Source organism: Centruroides vittatus, unplaced genomic scaffold (assembly GCF_030686945.1).
Source record: "Centruroides vittatus isolate TY-2023 unplaced genomic scaffold, ASM3068694v2 contig_1343, whole genome shotgun sequence".
NCBI classification, from domain to species: domain Eukaryota; kingdom Metazoa; phylum Arthropoda; class Arachnida; order Scorpiones; family Buthidae; genus Centruroides; species Centruroides vittatus.
In genome coordinates, this window is record NW_027120855.1 from 1340100 (window position 1) to 1365557 (window position 25458).

Here is a 25458-nt window from a genome sequence, read left to right on the forward strand (position 1 = left end):
TGAAAAGAAAAAATTCATTGGGCATTTCAACATTGTACTATTATTCAAAAGTTATAAAATGACGGAATTTGTGATGGGTGACATTTTCGTTCACTTTGTTTCTTGTAAACAGATTAACGAATTAAAATCTCACAAGAGAGTTAGGTAGTATAAGCGAAAGTGCAAGTTACAGTAATTTTGTAGCGTGCGCTTGTTAATTATACTGTATTTTGATATACATCCCGAGAGTACGAATAAAGACCTTGTTTAGTTACTTCGCAGCATTCGTTTCTATTAGCGTAACTTAAAATTTAAGCCATCCGACAGGTTAACGTCCGATCAGTAGTGAATAACTCGACTAGGTAAACCCGAGTGTACACTTTGTTCTTATAAACATCTCCGAGAAACCGGGGGATTGCGCGATACGATAACGCTACTCGGTCGAACGTCGGACATCCGGCTATTACGTCACGCGGGATATACCTACCTCGTTTCTCGGAAATAAAACTTTCGTTACGACTTTCTCGAGTTATCTTAGGGTTATATACATCGACTGTCGACGGTAACGCGTGGATTTATATGAATATTCCGTACGTTAACGTCACTCGATCTTCCTAAAGTACGAGTTAGTAGTTAGTACAGCTGTGTGACGTCATGGATTTCGTAACGGAAAGGAGGAATTCGACACAATTATTTATCATTCGATATTTCGCAGAGAATAATTTAATGTCGTCTCGTTACAGATGATTCTGGAGACGTAGCACTGTGTGCCGATCTCGGAGTAACGCTCAAATAACCAGAGTAAGTGACGATATTCTTCCGACGTTCGCGTTAAAAAGTTTATTATTTTATATTGGCTTTTATTACTTAATACGTGACGCGACCGTTATTAAACGAGATCGAATTAAAGGTGACGATAACGTAACACCAAGTTTATTTTTTAAAGCAATTGCATACAATATATATCGACTACGATCTGTTGAAATCGAAGTCCGTTAGTATTCCTGTCTGAAGCGAATAATATGCAAATTACTTGTTGTTTACTTTTAAACAGTTAGAGGGAACAGGTTAGGGTTTAAACGAGTGACGTCGCGGATGCTACTATCAAAATGCTAAACTCTAAGTGACATTCGTTTACATTTAGTTAATCTGCGGTGTCGGCGACATATTTATACACGATCCTTTTTGTTTCCGAGGTCGTTACGTGTACGATGGTAACTCGCTATCAGTTATATTTTCTATCCAATTCACGAATTTTCGGGATTTAAAATGCATCGAACAAAAATTAATTACGCTTTCGCGTTTCCATCTTCAACAGAAATCGTTATCACGGAAGTGACGACTTTACTTCCTTTATATTGTTTCTGTGGGAGGAAAATCATAGAAATCGTTTCGTGTGTCGAACTGGAAGCGTTGACGTGTTAATTACACACAAAAAGTTGGTTTTTCCATCGATTTCAACAGGGTTTCCCCGACCTTCTTTCACTCGCCTGTCACTTAAGCCTTCTGCATACAGACCTAGCACTAACAGATACTTCTTGCCTACATTCGGTGGTACGAGCACCACGAGTTGAGAACTGATGATTTAAAGCGTGACATTCGAGTATATAGGAAATTTCTTACTTTCCCTTCGCCCCGTACCGATGTTTTCTACGAACCGTTCTTTCTACAAATACCGAGTATCGCTATTTTCAGGTATGACGGGTAGGCACGACTTTATATTCATTTGCACTTCTCCATTACTTACATCCGTCTTACAATCTTGTGTTATCTTTTCACCCGAACTCCTATTGTAAATTTCCTACTATCGAAATACACTACATACGCGATTACATTAGTAAATAATCTTATCGACGACAAATTTCATTCCGCAATTCGTAATAATTCTTAATGTATTTAGTATTTTATGATGATAACAGAGTATTACTTTCTGCTGCGTCACCCATTTAAATCCCGACTTGTTTCCTCTAACTATTAAAAATAAAATGCAAGTTACTCTCGTATTTCGTTTCGGACAGACAAGCGAACCAACTTCGATTTCGGCGGGTCTTACTCTTTATACAAACTATAATCATAATAAAAATGAATTGAATATCGTTCGTAACAGGTGACGAGGACGAGTGAAATACCTGTTTATACAATATAAATGTGTCGAAAACGTTTTATAGCGTTTCCACGTAAATACGATAATAAAGAAATGATGTAAACGATTCCGCGCGTGTATCGTGTGACGAAGCAAATCCCGTTTCATCGCTGTTGTTACCACGAATAAATAATGCATCCGATCTGTTACGCCTGTGTACAGCGTGTCTAACCGTTCCGTAAAGTAAGCGATCGTTTTTATTATTTCTATACGTAACTTCTCGGTTACGAAGCTGTAAATATCCAACGAGAGCGTTACTCGTTTGCGAAGTAGCGAGAGTCAATTTCGACCACCCCTTCGCTGTTACGATCTTTCTCTCTCCCATTCTTGGCTTCGTTACTCTCGCTCGATGGTACCGCGGGAGGTGGTTGGAGTCTGCACGTATGCGATAAATCGCATAATATGGTGTATGAGGGTGACGTTTAATCGAATGCACACGCGTTACACGTCCGATGCTACACCCTCATCATTCGACAGACGTACAGGAGGGTCTAATGATGTGTTCACTTGCTCAACCGTAATTTCGATCTGTATTCAAGCCTTTTGTTTTATGACGATTACGTAACTGTTCACAGAAACAAATACAGCTGGTAACAAAGTATCAATAGCGTATTACTAATTTGCTTTTGTAATTCGTGAATAGGAATGTCTAGTTTTAGTGATATAATATAAAGTATCGGTAACTGCAAAGTTATCCAGAATAATAGAAAAATTCATGTTTATAAGAAAAGTAGTGATGTAAGAGTAAAATTTTCCCTGGCGAGTAGGAGGGAAACACAATTCCCACTTCCTACGAAGCTTTATAGAATATCGCTAAATACGTCACAATTGGTCTTAGAAATCCATTTCTCTGAATGTCAAAGGCTTTATTAAAAAGAAGCGTCACCAATCCGAAACGAACGTAGGAAATTGCTCTGTTGCTCATTTTCGAGAGTAACGAGTCGAGTATTACTAGTCTAATATTCATGCTAAAATGCACGCGCAACATGCAAACTACTCAAATGTAGTTATTAACATTTACGAGTGTAGGTTGTATACTCGATACGGTACCTCCGAAATCTGTTACACAGTTTTTTGCGTTAATTAAATGAAACCGGTTATTTACAGCTTAAAGGATAAAAATTTTCATCACGTATTTCCCTCGCGGAGAGATGGGAGTGACGATGCACTTTTCGTAATTGTAGGAACACCCGTAGATAAGTAAACGAGGTAACTAGTACCTAATTAATCCACCAGTTTTTATACGTAACGGAAGAAATAATATAACTTATAAGAATTTAATGTAGCTCGTAACTGTCGCGGTATTAAAAATTAGCCGACGGATGCTAGTCTCCAATTACGAGACTAGCAACACGAATGGGAAGTGACACGTGGTAGGAACTAGGTCGGTAAGACTGCGTGACACTTCACCGCAAACCGATGACCGTGGATCTTGAGTTATTCGTGTAGCAATACGGCCTGTCTGTCACGTGATATGAGCAGCCGGAAAGCGTCGCTACACAAATGACTAACACTAAGCACTCTCTCTTAAATCTATTTTTACATTTTTCCCCATACGTCAGTATTATAGTGTTTTCTTTACGGTTACTTTATTCCGTCACTCTAAATTTAGTAGCCCTCTCGTACGCTTCTCCCGACTTTAACCGATGTCACCATTCTAAAATGACCCATTTATACCAACAATTTGCACACGGTTTCGTTTACGAAAACTCAAACTAATAACTGTAGGTTCGGACAATGAATATACAGAATATGCTACTTGTTTAAGCGGCATCGATTGTTCCTCGGTTCATTTTTGGCTCTGAAACTGTAGATACTACGAGAATAACATTTGTGTAACTCACATAATTCATTATATTTTAAATGATTTCTTTCCGTAAAATATAGTAATAATTCCCAGTATTTTCTTTCAGAGCCAAACATGAAAGCGGAGGAATTCGTGACATTCCTAACGTTGCTAGCGTTAACCCATTCGTGTGAAGAATTCTGGAACAGTTGGCAAACTTATCCCTGCCGGGATACCGCTCCACTTTCTATGGTGTTACTGTGTTTCCGAACGAAAGATAACAGTTCAGAATTTATTATGGATAACTCTAATTTGTTGTACAATTGCAAAGGGGGAGCTCCAGATGTTCGATTACTTCCCTGTTTAAACGTCACCGAGTTGAGGGTTCTAACTTTAATCGAATGCCATTTGACAGATTTCGAGATGACGAATTTCACGTTCGACGTACGAATATCGACCATCCATATATCTTACACCACAGAAAGGTTAAACTTCGAGAGAATGACGTTGAGAGGAGTTCCTAGTTTTCAAAAACTGATCTTAGATGGGTTAAGAACGGACGGATTGCTGCAGTTGATCCTGGAAGATTTGCCGTCTTTCACTCTGTGCCAGATTACAAATCACAATTTCACGTCGTTCACCAGAAGACCTTTCCAGCGTCTTACGAATCTTCGGACATTGAGAATAATGTTCGGAATTTTGGAGGATTTACCCGAAGATCTATTTTACGGGATGGTCAACCTGCAACAATTGTTGCTGAAAGACAATCGAATCAAGAAAATTCCGCCTTTGCTCTTCAGGAACCTTTGGCGTTTAGTAGATCTGGATATTTCTGGTAACCGAATCGGCGAGCTGACGGAAGATCTCTTCTTCAATTTATCCAATCTTAAAACGTTACACATTCGATCGAACAAATTGAAAGTTCTTCCCGAAAATCTGCTTCGTTACGTTCCTTCTTTGTATATATTCGATATCGTGGGAAATACGGAAATCACTTCCTTACCCAAAGCACTCTTGAAAGGAGAGACTTACCTGGAGACTTTTAATGCTTTAAATTGTTCTATAGTATACTTAGACGAATCGTTCTTCTCACACTCACAAAGACTCAGAATAGTGATTTTAACTAAAAATCACCTCAAACGCATTCCCTCGGGATTATTCAACAACACAAAGAATCTTCGTAGTTTAATGCTAGGAATCAATAAGTTAACTTCACTTTCGCCTGCAGTTTTTTATCACCTTTCCAGATTAGAAGTGCTGCAACTATCATTAAACAATTTGCAGCAACTACCCAAAGACATTTTCAAACGAATGAGTTCCTTATCCAAACTGGATTTAGCCGATAACAATTTACAATACATACATCAGGACACTTTCCTTCCTCTTATTAACCTGAAAGAAGTTAGCCTATTCTATAACAATATAACTAACTTGCCGGAAAGAAATCCTTTCGGCACTAGCAGATATCTGAATGTTCTATTACTGAACAATTCGGGTCTAAAGGCATTTCCTAATATTGATTGGTCGAATCACAATCTGACACTAGTCGATTTATCCCATAATAAAATTCGGGAAGTTACCCTACCCGTGTTTACCAAGAACCGCACCGAGATATTGCTCAACGGCAACAACATCTCCACCATCTACATTGACTACCAACAGCGTTCTAACAATTCTCCCGTGTATAACGTCAGAGGAAACGTCATCGAGTGCGACTGTCGAATCAGGCAGTTTCTACACTTTTTACACACGGACCAAAGAGCCGTTAATATTTTCCCGGATTCTAATACCGTCGAATGCAATGGGGATTCTGAAAAGAAACTAATGGAAATTTGGCCCATTTACGGTGTTTGTCCGAGAAAAAAAGAATGTCCTTTGTTTTGCGATTGCTATCTGACTCTAGAAGAACAAACCGTAGTCGATTGTTCGCGTAGAAATTTGTCTGATCCACCCGCGAATCTTCCTACAAATGCCACATTTGTCTACCTGAACGACAACCGCATTGCCAATCTGTCCGAAGTGGACGGGGTTACGTGGCAAAACATCACCCATCTCTATCTTAGTAACAATTCTCTGACGTCACTGAACGACTGGATTATTCCAGAATATCTCAGCTTCTTGACTTTGGACGGAAACCGACTGTCAGAGTTACCTTCTTCTTTGATGACGCACGTGGATAATTTATCAAATTTCAGCATCTTTCTTTCTAGAAACGAGTGGAAATGCGATTGTCATTCCGTCCGTTTCAAGAAGTGGTTCACGCGAAATTTGCTTAAGATCCGCGATTCCGAAAATGTAACCTGCGACAGATCGACTCGGTCCAACAATTCCGTACAGAAATCATTAATTAGTCACGTTCCACTGGATCTGTTTTGTATCAAAGAAACGAGGATGGAAAAATGGCACATTGCCGTCATAATCACCTGTCTTCTATGCTCCAGTGTTCTGCTGGCATTCGTGGCAATAAGTCACTATCGGTACAAAACTACCATCCTGGCCTTTTTGTACAGTCGCAAGATTTATTGTCCTTGTTGGGATGCGGTCGAAGATGGCGAGGACAGAAAGTACGACGCTTTTATATGTTACAACTCGGCCGATCGAGATACGATGCTGGAAATGATGGAACAATTAGAACCCACCTATAGTCTGTGCGTGCACGAAAGAGACTGGTTACCGGGATTACCCATCAGTCAGCACATCGTTTACTCGGTACAGAACAGCAGGAAAACGGTCATCCTCCTCTCTCGCAATTTCCTAGAGAGCATCTGGTTCAAAGTGGAATTCCGGGCAGCGTACAACCAAATGATTCACGACCAAGCGCACAGATTGATGTTGGTGGTAATGGGAGATCTCGGAGACGTCAGCGAGTTGGAGAAGGACCTTCGTCATCTGTTGACCACCAAAACTTATTTGAAATGGGGAGAGAAATGGTTTTGGGAGAAATTGAAATACGCGTTGCATTATCGAAAGAAATAATTAAACATTATCTTTCTCCGTCCTTCTGTGACTCGCGACGAAGTGATATCCCGAGACACTAGACTGTCGCGCATTCCTTTTTAAATTCAATCGCGAATATACAGACAGCTGGTGTCGGAAAAGAGATATAAAATAAAGAGACGGTTTCAACAAAGAAATATTCCCAAATTTTATTTGGAAAAGTAGTCTGCGCGTTTAATTAAAGAGCTTAAGAAAACGAAAGCCTACAATAGAAATCCCAGTGTTTCTAACGATTTCTGAAACACGACAATGTTTAATAGAGGTACAAATAAGGCATTAATAAAAGACAAGTATACGTTACGCGGGACGAATCCGAACGAGTTGAGGAAAAAAATAACAGAAATTTTTCGGGGGTAGTCCCGACCCCAGCCACCCATCGCCTCGTAGGCCCGATTTAAAGGTCCACGGGGCGGAACTAAAATATATACATATAACTTTGTAAATTAGTTTTAGAATGTAAATTGATAGTGACGTATACGATACTCGACGAGTCCGATCGATGGAATTCTGCTGCGTCACAACGTATTAATGACGACGCAAAGAATTTCGTCACTCGGTAGATACGTTTTTAATCGACGTAATCGCTTTTCTTAACGCAAAAGTAATTTGTTTCTTCTGTATAATATTAACGGCAATTCGTGTTAAATACAAAATGATAATTGTGATTTTTTTTAACCCAAAAATTCTTTTTCAGAGTATGGATATACAAAGGTTACAGTTAATCGTGACGTTTGTTTGCATCCCCGCAGCAGTTTATCTCCAGTCGGACGATATATCGGGGACTGTGTTCGATCCGGCGTATTATCGAAAGATACAATGTGCCAAAGGAGTTAACCTGTCAATCAGCGACGATACCAAATCTGTGATAGTGATCTGCAACGAAACGCAATTTGACGTGTCGTTACTACGAGAATGCTCCGGTTACTCGCAATTCAAAGAGATTGCTCTCACGAACTGCATCCTCCCGTCCTCCGATATAGGCGAAACTTTGGGAGATTACAGACCGGAATGTTTCTTCGTGCATTCCAACGGGTCGTGGAATTACGACGAGATCATAGTCAGAGATATACCCACTTTAACTTGTTTGGCATTGTCCATTAAGCAGAACGTAACTTACGTTTTGGATAACCTGGTCAGTCTAAAAAGTGTGCAGATCATCTTTTTAAATCTAACGACTCTTCCGGAAAATTTCTTTTCCCAGCTCGACTCTTTAGTAAATATTCGCATCCAGTTCTGCGAAGTGCGATTTCTCCCAGAGACTTTATTTCGAGGTATGCAGAAAATCGCTTTTCTCTACTTGTGTTGCAATCGTTTAGAAGAATTGCCCGAACTGCTTTTCGAAGGACTCGGCAGCTTGAACTCGATCGATCTTTCTCTCAATCGCTTGACTTCGCTTCCCGCTAATATTTTCAAAGGATTGATCAATCTCAGAAACTTGTTTTTGGGAAGTAACCGATTCAAACAGTTTCCTCCCACGCTTCTGCACGACAACATCAATTTGCAAATAATCAATATTACCAACAACACCGTTTCTTCTCTGCCCGAAGATTTCTTGAAGGCTTCGTTTCGGCTCGTCCAGTTCCATGCGTGCTATTGCAATATCACGGAATTACCGGATAACTTCTTTTCCTCGTCTTTTCTCTTATCTATAATTTCCCTGTGGTATAATAAAATTGAGAAACTTGGCGAAAATTTGTTTTCGAAGAACACGTGGCTACGAATATTGTACCTGAACAACAATCGACTTACATCGCTCCCTGCCAACATCTTCGCCTCCAACCATCGTTTGGTGGGGCTACTTTTACACGGGAATCGATTAAATTCTTTTGCCAACGAGACATTTAGAAAATTGTCGTCTCTGCAAACTTTGACACTTGGAGAGAACGAGATCACAAACATCGAAGAAGGGGTTTTCGGTAATCTACAATCCTTGAAAGTTATAAATTTAGACAACAACAAAATTCGATTTCTTCCGTCTAAAACTCCGCTCGGTAACTTGAGTGAACTGTTGACTCTGAGTCTGGCTGGCAACGAGTTGACGACGTTTCCATCCATCGACTGGAGTGTTTACAACCTTAGCTACCTGTATTTGGATTACAATCGAATTACTTTCCTCGATTTGGATGAATTACCTCCCTCGGATCACGTCTACGTTTCGTTGCTTTATAACAATATCACCTCTGTTACGGGTCCGACAAATTCTACTTCTTTAGAAAACGTTAAGCTGGAAGGAAATCCGTTCGAATGCAATTGCTCTTTGAAAAACTTTGCGGACAAGATACAATCTTCCGGTATTAAATCGTTATTTTGCCACGGCCCCGCGGAATACAGGAACACGAGTCTCGCGGATGTGGTTCCTTCTTACGTTCTTTGTCCATTCCGGACGACCTGCCCAAATTCTTGTCGTTGTTATCGAGAAGATACGAATGCCATTGTGAATTGTTCTTCTTCCGGTCTTATTCACGTTCCCGAATCAATTCCCGAAAATACATCCGTCGTTCGACTCGATCACAACTTCGTCACCCACTTCCGTATCTCCAGCGACGATTGGTCGAACGTTACGTATCTAAATTTGGATTACAATCGTTTGGATCCGTCAAAATCTTGGAAAATTCCGACTTCTTTGACTTACCTCTCTCTTCGAAGCAACCAGTTAGACAGAATATCCAAAGAGTTTTTAGAAAGTGTCGACGAAATGCCATTGTTACGATTAGATATAAGGGACAACCGGTTCTGGTGCAACTGCTCTTTCGCTTACTTTAAAATCTGGTTTGATAAAAACATCGACAGGATAGTGGAAGCGGATAGGGTAATGTGCAGCAGACTGTACCAACACAACAACACTAAAGTGAAATCGCCTATAATAAGTGTACCGTTGGACGCATTTTGTTTTCTAGACTTACCGCTTGTGAATGTTCCTCTCATAGTATCCGCATCCATCGTCGCCATATTAGCTTTAGCCATAATTAGTTGTATCGTTCTCTTCATGAAGTATAAAAATACTGTTTTGGCTTATTTGTACGTCCATTTCCCTGCCGTTTTTTGCCGTAAAATGTCCGAAATAGATGGTGACAAACTATACGACGCTTTCGTCTCCTATACGGCAAGCGATAGAGAAGTAGTCATGTCCATGCTAAGGGAGTTGGAAGAGAAACCGCCATTTTTCAGACTGTGTATCCACGAACGGGACTGGCTGCCCGGAAATCCCATCGTTTCTCAAATAGAAGCGTCTATACAGAACAGCAGGAAAACAGTCATCGTGCTATCGAAGGAGTTTCTGGAAAGCATGTGGTGCGAAATAGAGTTTCAGATGGCTTATCTGCAGTGCTTGGAGGAAAAAGTAGATCGTCTGGTCATTGTGATGGTGGGGGATATACAAACGCGAGATCTTTTACCCGCAGATATGCAAAATCTCTTGGCCACAAAGACATTTCTAGTCTGGGGAGAGAAGTGGTTCTGGGAGAAACTGAAATATTCACTTCCTCATTACGTCCTACCCAAACTTCCCAATTATCAGATGCAGACGATCGACAGAATGGTCTAAGATCTCAGGACAAAGAGATTAATTTAATTTTGTTTTCGAAGTTAGCCACAAGTTGTTGCTTGGATTGTACTTTCAAATATGCAGAAAGAGACGAATTAATGTGATCTCAAATCTAATCCATGCACCATTTGTGCAGATGGGTAGAATACGAGTTTGTTTATTTCTAACATACTCTAGAATCCACAATGGATAGAAATACCCATCGGAAAACTAGAATCCAAACAACTAATGTACTGTACAAGTTATTTGAACTGACCCGGGTGCTTAGTTTCAAGTTTTTTGGCTACACGAACGTTGCGACGATTTCACGTAGAATGACTCTTCGGCGAGAGCATTCACCGAGTTTGTAGTCTCGGTGAATGCTCTTAACCGAAGAGTTTATTCCATGTGACCCAACATCGCCGCTCACGTAACTCGAGACTAAACATCCAATATGCTACCCAATACAGAATTTTATCAAGAAAGCAAGCTTTTCTCTTCGTAACCCAGCAATCAACATTGAGATTTTGAGACAAAGGTGCAATAACATTATTTATAATTCTGTACATAATTAATGACAAAAAATAGCCTTTATACAGTATTTCTGTAAATATTGAATTTTGCACAATGATCTCTCATAATTTGTATTAAATTTTCAAAGATAGAAAGAAATGTTAGAATTAATTGAAATTATTGTAAACAAGTTTAATTGTATTCTTACCATTTTTGAAATTATAAATTCTGGAAATTAAACTTTCATTAACTATCAATTAAAGTGATGATGATCTCAATTCCTGGAATACAATTAACAAAACAATCTCCAAATGAAGTGGGCTAATTTCAAATTTGAGTATTAGATAAAGATAAAATTATAATTTTCAAAAAATGGAAAATGAATAATATGGAAATTACAAAAGCATACTTTTGGATTACTTTCTTGCAAAACTTACTAAATTGCAAAAATCCTTGGTTGACTTTTGAGTCACCTTGTAAAAATGTACTAAAATTTATAACTTTTTATCAGGACTGTAAAGTGATATATATATATAATCATCTAATTAATTATAATTAAAATGAAAGATTAAATGTATTTTATGAAGTGAAATGCATTTTCTGAATTAAAAAAAAGATAATGAAATAATACTTAGACATAGTATAAAGATATTGAATAAAATTACATTTATTGAAAAGTTTACTTGCAAGTGTATTGAGAAGAATTAAATTATTTAAATTAATTTACATAAATCAGAATAGAAAAATACATGCATTATCTACCCCTTATAATTAACATATTCCCATCCGTTTGAAGCCTCAATCCAGCAAAAACCAAGATGTTTCTGTCTTCGATCAATTCTTCTTTTTTCTTTTTCGATCAATCAATCAATCTTTATTATTTGATATAACAGGATACAAAGGGGTTAATGCATGTAGTTTTCCAATCTTTATTTGATTATTTTATTTATGGTAATTAACTTAAATTCTAAGAAAATAAAATGCAAATCAAGCTAGTACCAAAAAAAAATGAAAAAATTTCAATTATTATTGGGTACTATCATCAAGATGATGTCAGAATTCATCTCTGATTTACATATTTTATTACTATTATATCACAATTTTTATATACTGGTATATTAGAAAATCACAAAGAAATCCAAGAAACTATTAAAGAATTTATGACAGTATCATAATGAATTACTACAAATTTCTTCATATTACATCAGTAATTTAATTAAATTTGTTCTTATATTTTATCTGTTTAGAATTTTTTATAGTTCAGAAACATTTAAAAAGTAAAGACTGCTTCGTAACTTCCATCAACAGCTTGAAACTCTTATCAATTCAAAAACTTGCATGATAAAAGGTTTATGTTAAATGATATCATCACCTTCTTAGAATGAGGATTGAGGACGAACAGAAAACTGCCGATTGTGATCCTTACCGTGTAATGTCGTTAGAATACTAAAATATGTCGTCGTAAGAAACGAGGTTCCTCTTGTCCTTGTGGTTGCCCTTGGGAGAGTAACTGGCCAGGCCCGACCACGAGGAGGCGCCGTCGGTGGCAGAGGGAATGAGGGGTTGTCTCCTGGCCAGGGATACTTTCAGTTGCACCCGAGAGACCGTCTGTCCGTTCATCTCTTTGATGGCCTTGTCCGCCGCCTCTATGGTGTCGAAAGTGACGAATCCGCAGTGTCGATCCATCTCCATGGAAATATTGATGATGTTTCCGAAGGGCTGAAAACCGTTTCTCAGAATGTCCTCCGTCACTCCGTAGCCGTGGACGTAGACCGTGTTGCCCTGTTGGGGCCTCTCGGGTCTGGAACTCTTTTCGTTTTCTCTCTCTTTGTCTTCCGTGCTATCGCCGTCTTCGGTTTCCCTGGAGCTAACGAAGCTCTCGTACAATCCCTTCATGGCGGGCCTTCCGAATTCGGCCGGTTCCTCTTCGGCGGGGTGGCTGGAAGTGAAGGGCTGGTAGCCCGTCACGGTGCTTCCCAATTTCTCGGAGCCCACCCGCTTCCTTTCGGAAGCCTTGGGTCTCTTGAAACCCTGACGCTCTTTGTTCTCGACCTTTATTGCACTGATGGCACCCGACTGAAGCAGTTTCTTGGCTACTTCTTTTGCATCTTTTTTCACTTCGATCTGATTTTTCAGAGAACTTTGATTACTTGGTGGTTCTTGTTTCGGAGCTTTCAGCTGCTGAAAGGCTTTCTTCTTCCTTCTCAGCTTCTGATACTTCTTTTGCAACATCTCTTCTTCTTCGGTGAACTGAGAAGGGAAATGAAGATACACCATCTTCTATTCTACAAATAAGAAAAAAAAGCAAACTTATTGACTGAATGTGTGTTTTGAAATTTGAATTTTTATAATTTTCTAAAAATTCATGATTTCCATGAGGTATAGTATGAGAAGTACAGAACATATAAATTAGTATAGGATATATGAAATAAATGCTAAATGATTGTATTTTAGAATACTCTTTAATATTTTGGAATTAACAAGCTACCATGAACTTGTTTAATGACCTTGCAATCTGAACCTAAATTAAGATTAATCAACAAAATTAAAAACAATTTAAGTGAAACAGTTTCAATTCCATCTAAAAAACACAAGCATGCAATTCTTTCTGATATTCTCAACATAACATAAAAATTACATCACAAATAATACATAACTGAACAAGAGCAAGACAACTACCAGAACACCAAAACAAGATGTTTTATACAGCTAGAAATATAATTATAGAAACTGGAAAAAGAAAGAAGCACAAAGAATATGCAGATAAGAATCAAACCAATTTTTTACATGCAGAAATTAATGTAATAAGAGCATAAGAGGGCAAGACTTAGAAATGAAATAAATAAAATTACTATCAATCGTATTATATGAAATGGAAACATAAAGAAAAGAAAATGGAGAAGTGAAACATTATGTGAATTTCAGATGTGATAATGAAAATTTAATGGAACTAAGAAGGTAAATTGCTCATATCATACAAATAATTTTTGTTTAGAACTTGAACAGTAATACTTATACTCAGTGGCAAGTTATAGCTTCATGGGACCAGGGAAAATTTGAATTGGGAGTGCCCCATGTATAGTGTTGACTTCATACATTTTTCTCAGAGTAATTTTTTGGGGAATATTTTGTTATAAAAGATTGGTTTGGGACCCCAGGCAATTGCCCTTTTGGCCCATATAATAATCTGCCACTGCTTATACTATTATTATTAAAATAATTTTATTAATATTAGTAACAAATAACAATTTACTATTCATTCACTACTAAATTTTATTACAGTATGGGAAGTCAACAGTCATCTACCAATCTAATAAACTTTACATAATTTTCCTATTCCATTAAAGTATATGGGATAGTTCAAAAATATGTTTCTTAAATCCATATTTTTGAAACCAATGTTCTTATACAGAGTGAAAAATATCATGTACTGATAGAGACATCATCTTTCTCGAGATGTGCTGAAGTATGGGTGTATCTTGTGCATGAGCGGCAGTAGCTGGAAGTTATTGCAAATATGCAGAGCATGCCCATTCATTACACCAAGAAACAAGATAGCAAACAGATTGTGTGTTGCAAATGCAATTGAAGAATGAAGTGTGGGCAGTTGTCTGCAATGAATGTGCATATGGCAAATCTGGCACAGATTCATAAGCAGTTAATAGAGGTATGTGGACCAGATATAATATCAAAGCAAATGAAGCAATGCGATTCAACCAATTTTATGATGGCTGTGAGATTGTCACAGACAAGCAGCAACTGGATGGCTATTAATAGCCAATACAGAGAATAACATAGCAAGAATGGAGATCATTACCTGCACCAATAGTTGGTTGACTATAGAAGACACTGCTGCAGAACTGAATGTTTGCCATCCCTGAGTGCACACGAACCACAATGTGCTCGATTACCTGAATGTGTCAGCATGATAAGTATCTCAACAGCTAGGCACTGATCACAAGACTACCAGAATGAATCTCAGTCTGTAATGTGTCTTGTGGTACAAAAGGAAAGGCAACCATTTTCTCTCATGATTGTATGAGAAAAAGAAAGCTAGGTCCACCATTTCAGTCTGGAATCAAAATTTGACTGTGAGTAGTAGCATTCAGCTTCCTTGACCAAAATAGAATTTTAAAGTGGCCAGTCAGCAGTCTAGATTCTTCTGGTATTTTGGATACCAAAGAGGTATTTTTGCTGGACTTCCTGAAAAATGGAACTGTATATGCCAATTTAGGTAATGCAACATACCGAAAAGACTGAAAATTGCCATTCGATAAAAAAAAGGCCAGGCCTTTCAGTTCAGGAATCATCCTCCTTGATGACAATGAAAGACCCAATACAATGGCAACAATCTCATCTCATGTTGCCAAATTTGATTAAGAATATCTTGACCACTCATGAGCCTGGATCTTGCAGCCAGTGAATTCCTCTTCTTCCCAATTTCAAAGACAACCTTACAAGTCACCAGCAATGAAAAAGTGGAAAAAGGCATTCGAAACTCTGATCATATGCAAGTCATGAATATCTATGAAAGGAATTTCTTTTACCAGATGAAGAAATATGCCAAATGCCCAATATGAATGGAAACTTTTTAAAAATAAAGTGAGAAGACCATTTCTATCCATAATATACTTGGTCTACAAATCAAAATTTCCCATTGATAGAACTAGAATAACTTATTTTAAAACCTTTTTGGAAGTGTTTTATGAACTTATGATGGCCTTTTAAGATTTGTATATATCGGACAGTTGCAATCTCCAAGAATAATCTATTTGTACACTACAAACCATACGACGTGCTAATGTCATCTAAAGAGCATCTCCATTTCCTTGCATTCACTTTTGAAAGTTGTCTCTAAAATTATGACACCTAAAGCTTTGTATCCAAGAATAAACACATAGGCTTACTTTTAGAGAAGACTTACATACAGAAATATCTGATATATCTCTATATTTACATAACTAGTTTTTCATTTTAAGAAATATCAAGTACAAGAAATGAATTATATATTTAGCTAAATACATTTACTAAAACTTTACAAGATGTGACCAACACCGCAATTATCACTCACAAAGGTAGAAAGTAAAGGAAACCTTCTCATTCTTTAACATTAAATATTTTCAATCCGTAATAATGATTTTTGTAATAAAAAAGTATTTAATTGTTTTAAACAACTACTTTAAGGATTATGTTTTGAATAATGTTAATACATGTTATGTTAGATAAAAAAAAATTTAAACACAACTAGAGATTATTATTTACTTATTTGTTACAGGCACTCTCATAAAAGGGAGGAAGAGAAATAAACAAAATCAACAACAACAGCAAAGCATTTCTTGTTTGGTACTTAAACATTTGGTTAAAACAAATAAGTATACAATTTATATATCATTATCTTTGACATATTTCTATCTTATAAATATTTCTATGAAAATTGATCATTTAAAATCTCTCTCTTTAATAAATATAAGACTGAACATGATACAAATACTTGTGTCAATACACAATGTTGATCAATAATACAATATTGGCAAAAATGCCCCTATTGTATGGCTGATCGCCATATATAAAATGGCTAATTAACATAATCCAATGCTTGTTAAGATGTACTTGTATAAACAAACATTTCAAAGAACACCCAACATTATAACTTAAATAACCGGCAGTCTGCCATCCTATACGTCTTTCATAAATATTGTCTGGATAAACCGAAACATAAGCTATAGCTTGATTTCATACTTGATCATATCTTGTTTGCATTAAGTCGAGTAAATAAGTCTTCAATTGTGACTGTAAATGATTTAAAATACTAAAGAATAACTTAAACTGTCAAAAATATTTTTTAATTGATAAAACCCAGCTTTTCTTATTTAAATTTGCTTTCTTTAGTACAGATTCATATGTACAATAATGAAGATCAACAAAACAAGGAAAGTCAATAACCTTAGACAAAACAATTTTTTTTTAAATTTAAATTTCTAGTGGAGGTTGTCTCCCTATTTCCAGTCTTACAACCTAACTGGGCACTGATGTTCAGTTTTTGAATAATCTTTCAAAATGTCTTATTTGCATGTTTTCAATTTTATCAATAAAATCCAATTATTATTATTGATTGATCTAATTATTGATAAATAAATAGATAATAATTACAATTTCATTTTAGCTTTTTTTGCATTAATAACTCTGAAAAAGCTTATTTCACTTTAACATGATATTTTTCAGAGTCAATTGTACCTGAGAGTGAGTTTTAAGCTTATGTGATTTTTTTCTTTGGGAAATGAGTTCCATTAGTTTAAACAAACACATTGTGATGCTTAGTTATTAATACAGTAACGGACGTCCATTAAAGACTGTATTAGGCACTCATTTTCTTCTGTAAGTTAATTAATAGTGCACCAGCTTCACTTGGAGATTGGAACTTTTGCTACCAACATCTTAGCCATGAATAATGCAATGTTATTGACCCAAAGTGAGGTACATCCAGTGTCAAATATGAACTGTAGGATACTTAGTATACATGTAGGTGTGGTTGAAAATGCAGAAAAAAACAAAATTTGTGAAAAGTGTTATGTAAGCACTTCTGCAATTGGAGGCTTTGCTATTGCACAGTTGCACAGCTTTAAGGAACCACTTAGGCAAGACATTAACAATTTTCATGTAGCAAATAATGCTTTTGATTTAAAATAGTCTTGAGAATTTCTTAATTTTCACAATCTTTTCATGAAAAATAAAATTAATTTAAATATGTGATATTTACTTTATGAATATGGTAAATTCTAAAACAAGTTACCATGAAAATATATTATCGTGATCAACTGGATACTTCTAGATTCAAAAATTTTTAAAGAAAACTTATAACACTTTTAAGGAAAATAGGTCAAAAGGTCTGCTTTAATAATACGGTAAAAAAATATATAAAAAACTTAGTGTAGTAATCGTAAATAGGTTTGCAATATAATATAAAACTGTAACTCAAGGTACAAAATATAAATTTAATATTACAATGTAGTATAAAAAATCAAGATTGAAAACAATATTATATTAAGAAAGAAAAACAATAAGTATTATTTAGCTTTGATGACAAACAATTAACATATTATTAACTTCATTTAAAAATACTCGCATCAGAAATCATTCAATAGCTACAACACACAACAAATTAAAACTGCCAATTGGTCGTGCACATAAGCTAGAGATACAGGTATGTTAAAAAACAATAATGTAAGATTAATCTTTTATCATAGTATCAACTTTAAGATATGATAAATTAGTTATAGATGATAAATTTTAGAGGTTATTGACTTCATAACAAATTGAATGTATTTATTGTTCCTTGGTAAATTTTATTAGATCATCCTTTAAAGAATGATTTGATTTATTTTAATTAATTAATTTCATGGAAATCAGAGAAAGTAGATCATTGTTAGAAGGAAGCAGAACAAGAAGCTCAGACATTGCAGATAGATTCAAAGAGAATAAACTCTCCAAATAATTTTCAATGGAATGTCTACTATAATGAAAAAAGAAGAAATGAGTGGAAACTTTACAAACCCTTTCCTCCCCTCATAACTATTGTTCGTAATTTAATATAAAGTAATAGTTATACATAAGCAGTAACCAACCCAACATACGAAAGATTCCAAAATCTGTCAAATTATCAGGCTATTATTAGGTTAGTAAATAATTAGATATAAATCAATTTGGTTAGGGATAGGCAGTTATGCCTATCCCTAACTGCCATTTTGTGGTAATATAATATAATTTGGAATGGTAGCATAACTGCTTACATCTAGCCAAACTGATTTATATCTAGTTATAAACTAATAGTTTAAATAATTTAACATTAATCAAATAAAACCAATTTTTGTGATAATTAACTGTACATTTTGCTGATTGGAAAACTAAGATAATAAATAATCTTTTGAGTTTGTTGAATAAAGAAATAATGACTAAAATTTATTTCTCTATCTGTTAAAGTCCACTGTTTTCTGCTTGAATGAAGATACATAGAACGCCTTCCTTAATTCTTCAATACTTCTAAGCCTTTCAATTTTCAGAGGTACAAATTACTGACTAATTCATAGAAACATCACAGAAGCTGGAACTTTATGAACTACGAAATATGACTTTGCCGGCCAAAATGTTTAGAAAATTACTGACTAAATCTTCAAAAGCCATTAGGTTTGATTTGTGTTTTTCAAAGCTTTATTTGATAATTTCTCTCCCCATAATAGGCTGAAAGGTTATTATGGGGAGAGAAATTATCTCTCCTTGAAAAAATTGAAATGGGGAGAGAAATTGTCTTATAAATTATTAATATTACAGCCGTTTCTAGCCCGATAATATTCGGCATTAGTCGGTGCGTAGCTTTATAATATATCGAGTTTAATGACGTTTGTTTATAGGCTGAAAGGCTCGAAAGTACTTGGAAATTAAAGAAGGCATTCTAAATATCTACTTTAAGCAGAACAGTAAATGTTTGGAAATTAGTTTCTATATTGTAGATTAATAGTATAAATAACAATTTCATACAATGTTATAAATTTATTTCAAAATATAAAAGTCTAAAATTAATTTCCATCCATAACTTTAAGCTTTACTAAATATTTATACCAGTTATTCTTTATTACTGGAGAGAGAGAATTTCAAACATTACTATAGAAATTAGAACAAAGACCACTTCTGGATAAACCAGTTAAAACGGATGCGTTAACAGTTGCAGCACCCACCCTCATCTATCACGCAAAGGGCTGTACTGTATTAAGTCAGTAATAGCAAAAGGTAAAGACTACATAAATACATCGTGTTTTGGTGTTAATCTTTCAATAACATGTAAAAATAGCAAGTATTTTCAATGATGCAACGCTGTCTTCTTCAGGCTAAAAGAAATTATGAATAGAATTAGGGATTCACAAATTCAATTTCCAACAGAAATTGAACATAAAAAATGCACTGGATTACCCTTTGTTCCATTGCAATGGTTATGAGTTAGCAGAAAATTAGTTGAAAGAATGAATCATACAGGAACAGTACTAAGATAGAAATACAAATTTCTAAAGATAAGCATTTTGAACAATATTTAAAAAAAGACTAATGAGGGGATTAGTCCACTTTTAAATTTTACAGCAATCTGGTTGCAATTTAAATTTGGTTAAAATATTATAAAATTTAAGTTAAAAAATTCTTAAAGCTACAGTAAATGTAAAATTATATGTATGTTATAGATCAGGGATCGGCAACCTTTCGGCGGTGCTGTGCCAAATGTAAGTTATAGTGTTACTCCGAGTGCTGACGTGATTCTACCAAGTTTATTATATATGTTATCAAAATTAATCTGGTTATAACAGACTTAAGAAATGTATAATTTTGAAGTTAAGCTGTTAAGTTAATTATGTTCTTACATGTGAAGTACTTGCATAACACATAAATGAAGACAGGGAGTGTAAACATGTGCTGTAATAGAAATATACCAAATTCGTTTTTAATGTACCATGGCTTTCACTGGACTATAACTTCCATTTAAATGTGTAATTAATAATTAAAATACAATTTTTACTATATTTTTATTCATCAAAGTGACACTGAAATTCGTTCCGCGTGCCACGTTTGGCATGCATACCGACCCCTGTTATAGATGATTGTGACAACTAAATCCAATCTTATAATATAATCGGAATGGGTTGATAATAATGATAAGTTGGATGATCCAAACGGTTTGGAGTTGAAAGTTGAAATTTGGTACACGGTATGTCACAATAATGTACACTAAGCAGGGATTTTTTGAAATTCCTCCCCGCAGAAGAGAGGGAGAGGATTAAGGCTTATCCTAAGAAACAGCTTCTACTGTACTATTTTAGATGTGATTTTTTTTATTTTTAACTGTGCTTTAGTAGGGTACGGCATGAGAATGCACCCTAATAAAAAATTTTTGAAAATCCCCATGGGGAAGAGGTAGAGGGCTAAGGATTACCTTGAAGAACTTGGCTTCCATTGTACTATTTTAGATGCAGTTTTTTGTGTTTTTGACTGGGTGTAGTACGGTATGCCATGAGAATGCACATTAAGAAGGGATTTTTGAAAATTCAACTCTCCCAGGGAAAATGAGGAGTTAGTTTTAGTCAGTATAAAGTGTAAATAATATAGAAGGAAAGTAAATAGTGGCACATATAGTACAGTAGACCCCCCTATAACACGGTAGATACGTTCTGTGTTATATGAATCCGTGTTGTACGAGTCACTTAAATACATGAGCCAATCACAGCCTGGCACGTGTGCAGTTTAGAAGCTAAGGCTGTTTGAAAGGTTTTCTTCCATAAAATTAATCAATTCTAGACTAATTTGACTCAACATTTCCAAATCACGTATAATTTTTTGGGAATAATCCATATAAACTATGCTATAAACAAAAAATTGTAAAATTACTTACTGAGTGCGCACCATTCGACGACGCCATTGCTTAAGCTTGTTTTTGTTGCGGAGTGGCTCGTCGAACGGCGGGCACGTGTTTTCTGATCAGCAAATTTTTCTCAGAAAAATAACTTTACTTTAAAGACATCATTAATAAAAATATAATTTTTATGGCTGCTGAATAATAAACGTTTTTTAGTAGGTCCCGTGCTCGTTTAAACTCAACGGTTTGTATAATATCTGCTATTGGTCCAGATTAGACCAATCCTGTTGTGACACGAGTTGGCGATGACGTTTTCCCGTGTCATACAAACCCAATTGCAATTTTTTTGCCATGTTATAAGGGGGTCTACTGTATACATTTTGGAAATTAATAAATATTTTAATCAGTTTGACTGTTCAGGTAACCCAAAAACAATAAATCCAAAATAAATGAATTTGAACAAATATTTGAATTTGTTCCAAATTCGAAATATAGTGTTCCATATAAGTTTTCTTAGATTTTAGAATTTAAAATTAATCATTTTATTCAACTAAGGTTATCATAGTTCTTGCACCCGGTGAAAACGGGTAAGATTGGCTATAATCTAATAATCTTAATCTTCGCTACAATTACTTTCTGCCCGAGCAATGCCGGGCTCATCTGCTAGTATATAATAAAATACCTAAATGTAAAAAAAAAAGTTAACTAATAATAAAATGGATACCAGTGTTTTATAAAGGGAGTTGTGGTAAAATACTATTAGAACATTGAAAATTAAAAGTTGATATAAAAAGACTTGTATATTCTAATAAAGATATAAAATCTGTTAAAAATGCAATTCAAGTAAACAAATAAAATATTAATTTCAAAAATATCTAGGCCTATAAATTATAAAAGGAGAGAGTATAAGTAGAGTTAAAACTTTAAAATTAAAAGATTGGTACAAGAAAAAGGAATAAAACGCATTAAAAACTTAAAAAGAAATATAACTATCACTAACATCTAAAAATTAGAAGAATGTAACAGTATAACAGAGATGGAGGAGTGTCAGGAGGAGAGAGGTTCTTCAATGGACTCTTCTCAGAGCTTCTTCTTCTTCTATTTCATATGGAGATACTAGCACTTGTAGGCTCTTTCTCCTCTGACATGATTTCATTCATTGGTCAATGAAAGCGACCGGTGCAAGTGACGTAAATTTCAAGTCCTAACACGAGATGGCAGGGCATGATATTATTCGATGGCTCATATATAGAAAAAAGCATGCTGGTGGTTGCTAGGTTGATGTTCAATGTCAAACCCAGATCGTGGTGGGCGGTAGATAACGTGGGCAATGCACCAGAAGTGGAGAGTCTGCTCCGTGCAGTGAGGGCAGTTCGGAGAGTCTATTAACCGACGAGAGTATAGAAAGGCGTTTAGTGGGACTGACTCCGTTTGCAGCCGGGCCAACAAAGTTTCCATTCGCCGATTCGAGGTGTGGTGATAATACCAAGGGGTAAAAGGTTGAAAATATTCCCTATTTTTGCTATTCAGTACAGCCAACCAGGAGTTCGTCAAGCGGCGGACAGTATCGCTTCAGACCACATGGGCTAAGTTGTGTGGCAGCAGATTTCTCCAGATGGAACCGTTTGGTGTGTTGTATCGTGCCGCCTTGTCGGCTGCTTCATTAATTGGGATTTCTGTGTGGCCGGGGTCCATCGTGCCACACAGTCCGCCCTCTGCATGCCTATACTTGCTGCCAGGTCTATGATTAGTGCGGATGAAGAAAAAGTCACGTTTGCCACAGCGTGTAGCACCAATAGGCTATCGGAAAAGATGGCTGTCGGTCGGTTGGTTTGTGCAAGGATAGTGAATGCCCTCAAGAGCCCCTAGGCCTCTGTCCCAAAGACACTACAGGTCTCGTGGAGTGACCATAAGCCTACTTCTGTTAAGTTGCGACTCGGGACTTCTACCCCTATGGTTGTATGTGCCCTGGTCTTCGAAGCGTCTACTCCTATCTGCTCCCACTCTGGCCATTTGGTGGACGCTGTCCACTGGAATTGTGTATATACAGCACCTGGAGGGAACCCTGACATGTTTTGATAGTCGGCTAGACTCAGCTGGCTGCGGATGCTGGTCAGGTTGGGCAGCATGTTCTGTTGACGGTACAGGCGGTTTAGCGGTATATCCGTGCAGTGGGCCTCTGCTAGGACCCAGTAAATGTATGGCGCCTGGTGTTGTCGCCATCTATAAAACGTTAGGCCAGTCGCTGAACGAAAAAGGGTGTAGAGAGGGCCGAGATGTCCTCTGGATATGTGGACCATCGCGTGAGAAAGGGCCCGCATACGAAGCCTGAACTCTTCTCAGAGCTGTAGATTTGGTTGAATTTGAACACTGGCACTGTCATTAGCAACAGTGTCAGTGTTCAAATTCATTCTGACATCTTTAATTTTTATAATTTCTGTATGTTCTAAAAATCTTTTAATAATGCTTTTTACCTTTTTAAGAATTCTGACACTCTGCAGTGAGACCTTGCAACCTACATGACAACTTATTGAAAATATTTTAAAAAACACAAAATTTGATAAAATCTTAGCTATCTCTTTTGTTTTCCAGACTCTTCATCCAAGGTGAAATGTTAAAAACAATAAACTGGTATTAAGAAATACTTTCAAACTATTATTATTTGTTATTTTCTTTATTTCTCTCGTGTATGCATTTCAATCTTTCGATCCTCATCAGTACATTCATGGGTCTAAGTTTATCAATTGTCGTTTTATAACATTCTTTCCCTTACAATCAATTTCTTGTTTCTGCATGATTACAATGAGTAGAGACTGCAGAGTTCAAATAATTATATTTAACTGATTTTGTGTGTTCCTTAATTCTGATTTTTAACTCTACCTGGTTCCCCAATATAATGATAATTCAGTTGGCAGTTACATATGAACATATACACTATGTTATTATATGACATAATATAATTTTTTTCCTTGATATTTTCTCTACTTTTTAATTTTTCAATTTTATTGTTTAATATCAGAGCAAGAATTATGTTATATGATGTCATTAAATTTTGAATATTCTCTGTTCGTGTTATTGTGTGTTGATTTGTGTTTTTTCTTAACTAAATGCTAATTATCCTATTTAGGGTAACCGTTCAATTGAAAAATACAGTATATATATATAATTTATTTCTTGTTTTGGTACATACCACTAGTATATGATTTAATTTTATTAATGTACAATATAATAAAAGAATGCAATTACAAAAACAAAACTGAAATTAAAACTTAAGAAGTTACTATTACAATAAACATTGATTGTTTATTGTAATGGTAACATTTTCATTTTTATTTGATTAAAGATCACTACCCACAAATTGGAAATTGGGTAGTTCCAATGCTGGTCTGTTACAAATAGTATTTGACAAAACGTAACGTTTCCCAAACATATACCACATTTCTGCCCTGCATTAGCGTAATAGACCCGCTTCCAACCGTAGAAACTTATAGTTAAAATCCAATGGTTTTCTAACCACTTCTGTAGCATACCTGCCACGTTTAATATCATCTTGGTGTTCTAATCTGCTGGAAAGCAGTTTCTTAGTAGTCCCTATATAATAATATTTTCTAGTGGCATGATCATTTGAAAACAGAATTTTGTACACACCAGATTTCTCATGTATTGTGGTATAATGTCTATCATACTGATTATAATGTTGTCTGACAGTATACAGTCAAACCTGTTTTTATGCGCTCTTTTTATGTGCGATTTTTATTTGTGCGATTTTTTTAATGCGAATTTGTAATTTGTGCGGTTTTTTTTGTGCGATTTTTTATTTGTGCGGTATAGTTGGCGACTAGTCTCGTGCGATTCGTCATGTCTCACGTTGACTTATCATAGCTAAATAAACTTATTATAGCATAAATGCACTTATTATAGTAATATTATTGCATGAATATGCGAAAAATGAAAATTTACTTTTTAAGTCAACAAAACACCACCTGGACAAAAATATGTAAAACAGACGATAGATCAGACGATGCAGTCAAGTGCTGATATCTGTTGTCAATAAATTCTATTTCGTACGGTTTCAAGTTATTTTGTACGTGAGACTTTTTTTATGCAGTCCCTATTCACCGCATAAA

The 25458-nt window shown here is 35.8% G+C and overlaps 3 protein-coding genes across 4 annotated transcripts in view; 2 read left to right on the forward strand and 1 right to left on the reverse strand.

Moving 5' to 3' along the window:
- LOC136990862 (uncharacterized) overlaps window positions 1-7546 on the forward strand; it is a 32171-nt gene extending 24625 nt beyond the window's left edge. The window contains exons 8-9 of the mRNA XM_067289315.1: window positions 1124-1193; window positions 4036-7546. Coding sequence (XP_067145416.1) covers window positions 1124-1193; window positions 4036-6884 — 2919 coding nt within the window. The 3' untranslated portion in view covers window positions 6885-7546. The remainder of the gene's footprint in view (window positions 1-1123; window positions 1194-4035) is intronic.
- Window positions 544-11004, forward strand: LOC136990852 (protein toll-like). Of its 2 annotated transcripts, none has more exons than XM_067289304.1 (2): window positions 544-780; window positions 7600-11004. In XM_067289304.1, exon 2 carries the CDS (start codon window positions 7603-7605, stop codon window positions 10447-10449), a length of 2847 nt encoding a protein of 948 aa, XP_067145405.1. In that variant the 5' UTR covers window positions 544-780; window positions 7600-7602; the 3' UTR covers window positions 10450-11004. The 2 variants fall into 2 exon arrangements, with proteins under 2 accessions (XP_067145405.1, XP_067145406.1); XM_067289305.1 differs by lacking the exon at window positions 544-780 and adding an exon at window positions 2281-2305.
- Window positions 11005-11584: 580 nt separating this feature from the next.
- Window positions 11585-13261, reverse strand: Nelf-E (negative elongation factor E). Its single transcript, XM_067289308.1, has one exon. The coding sequence runs from the start codon at window positions 13216-13218 to the stop codon at window positions 12388-12390; it is 831 nt and encodes a 276-aa protein (XP_067145409.1). The 5' UTR covers window positions 13219-13261; the 3' UTR covers window positions 11585-12387.
- Between the last annotated feature and the right edge of the window lie 12197 nt (window positions 13262-25458).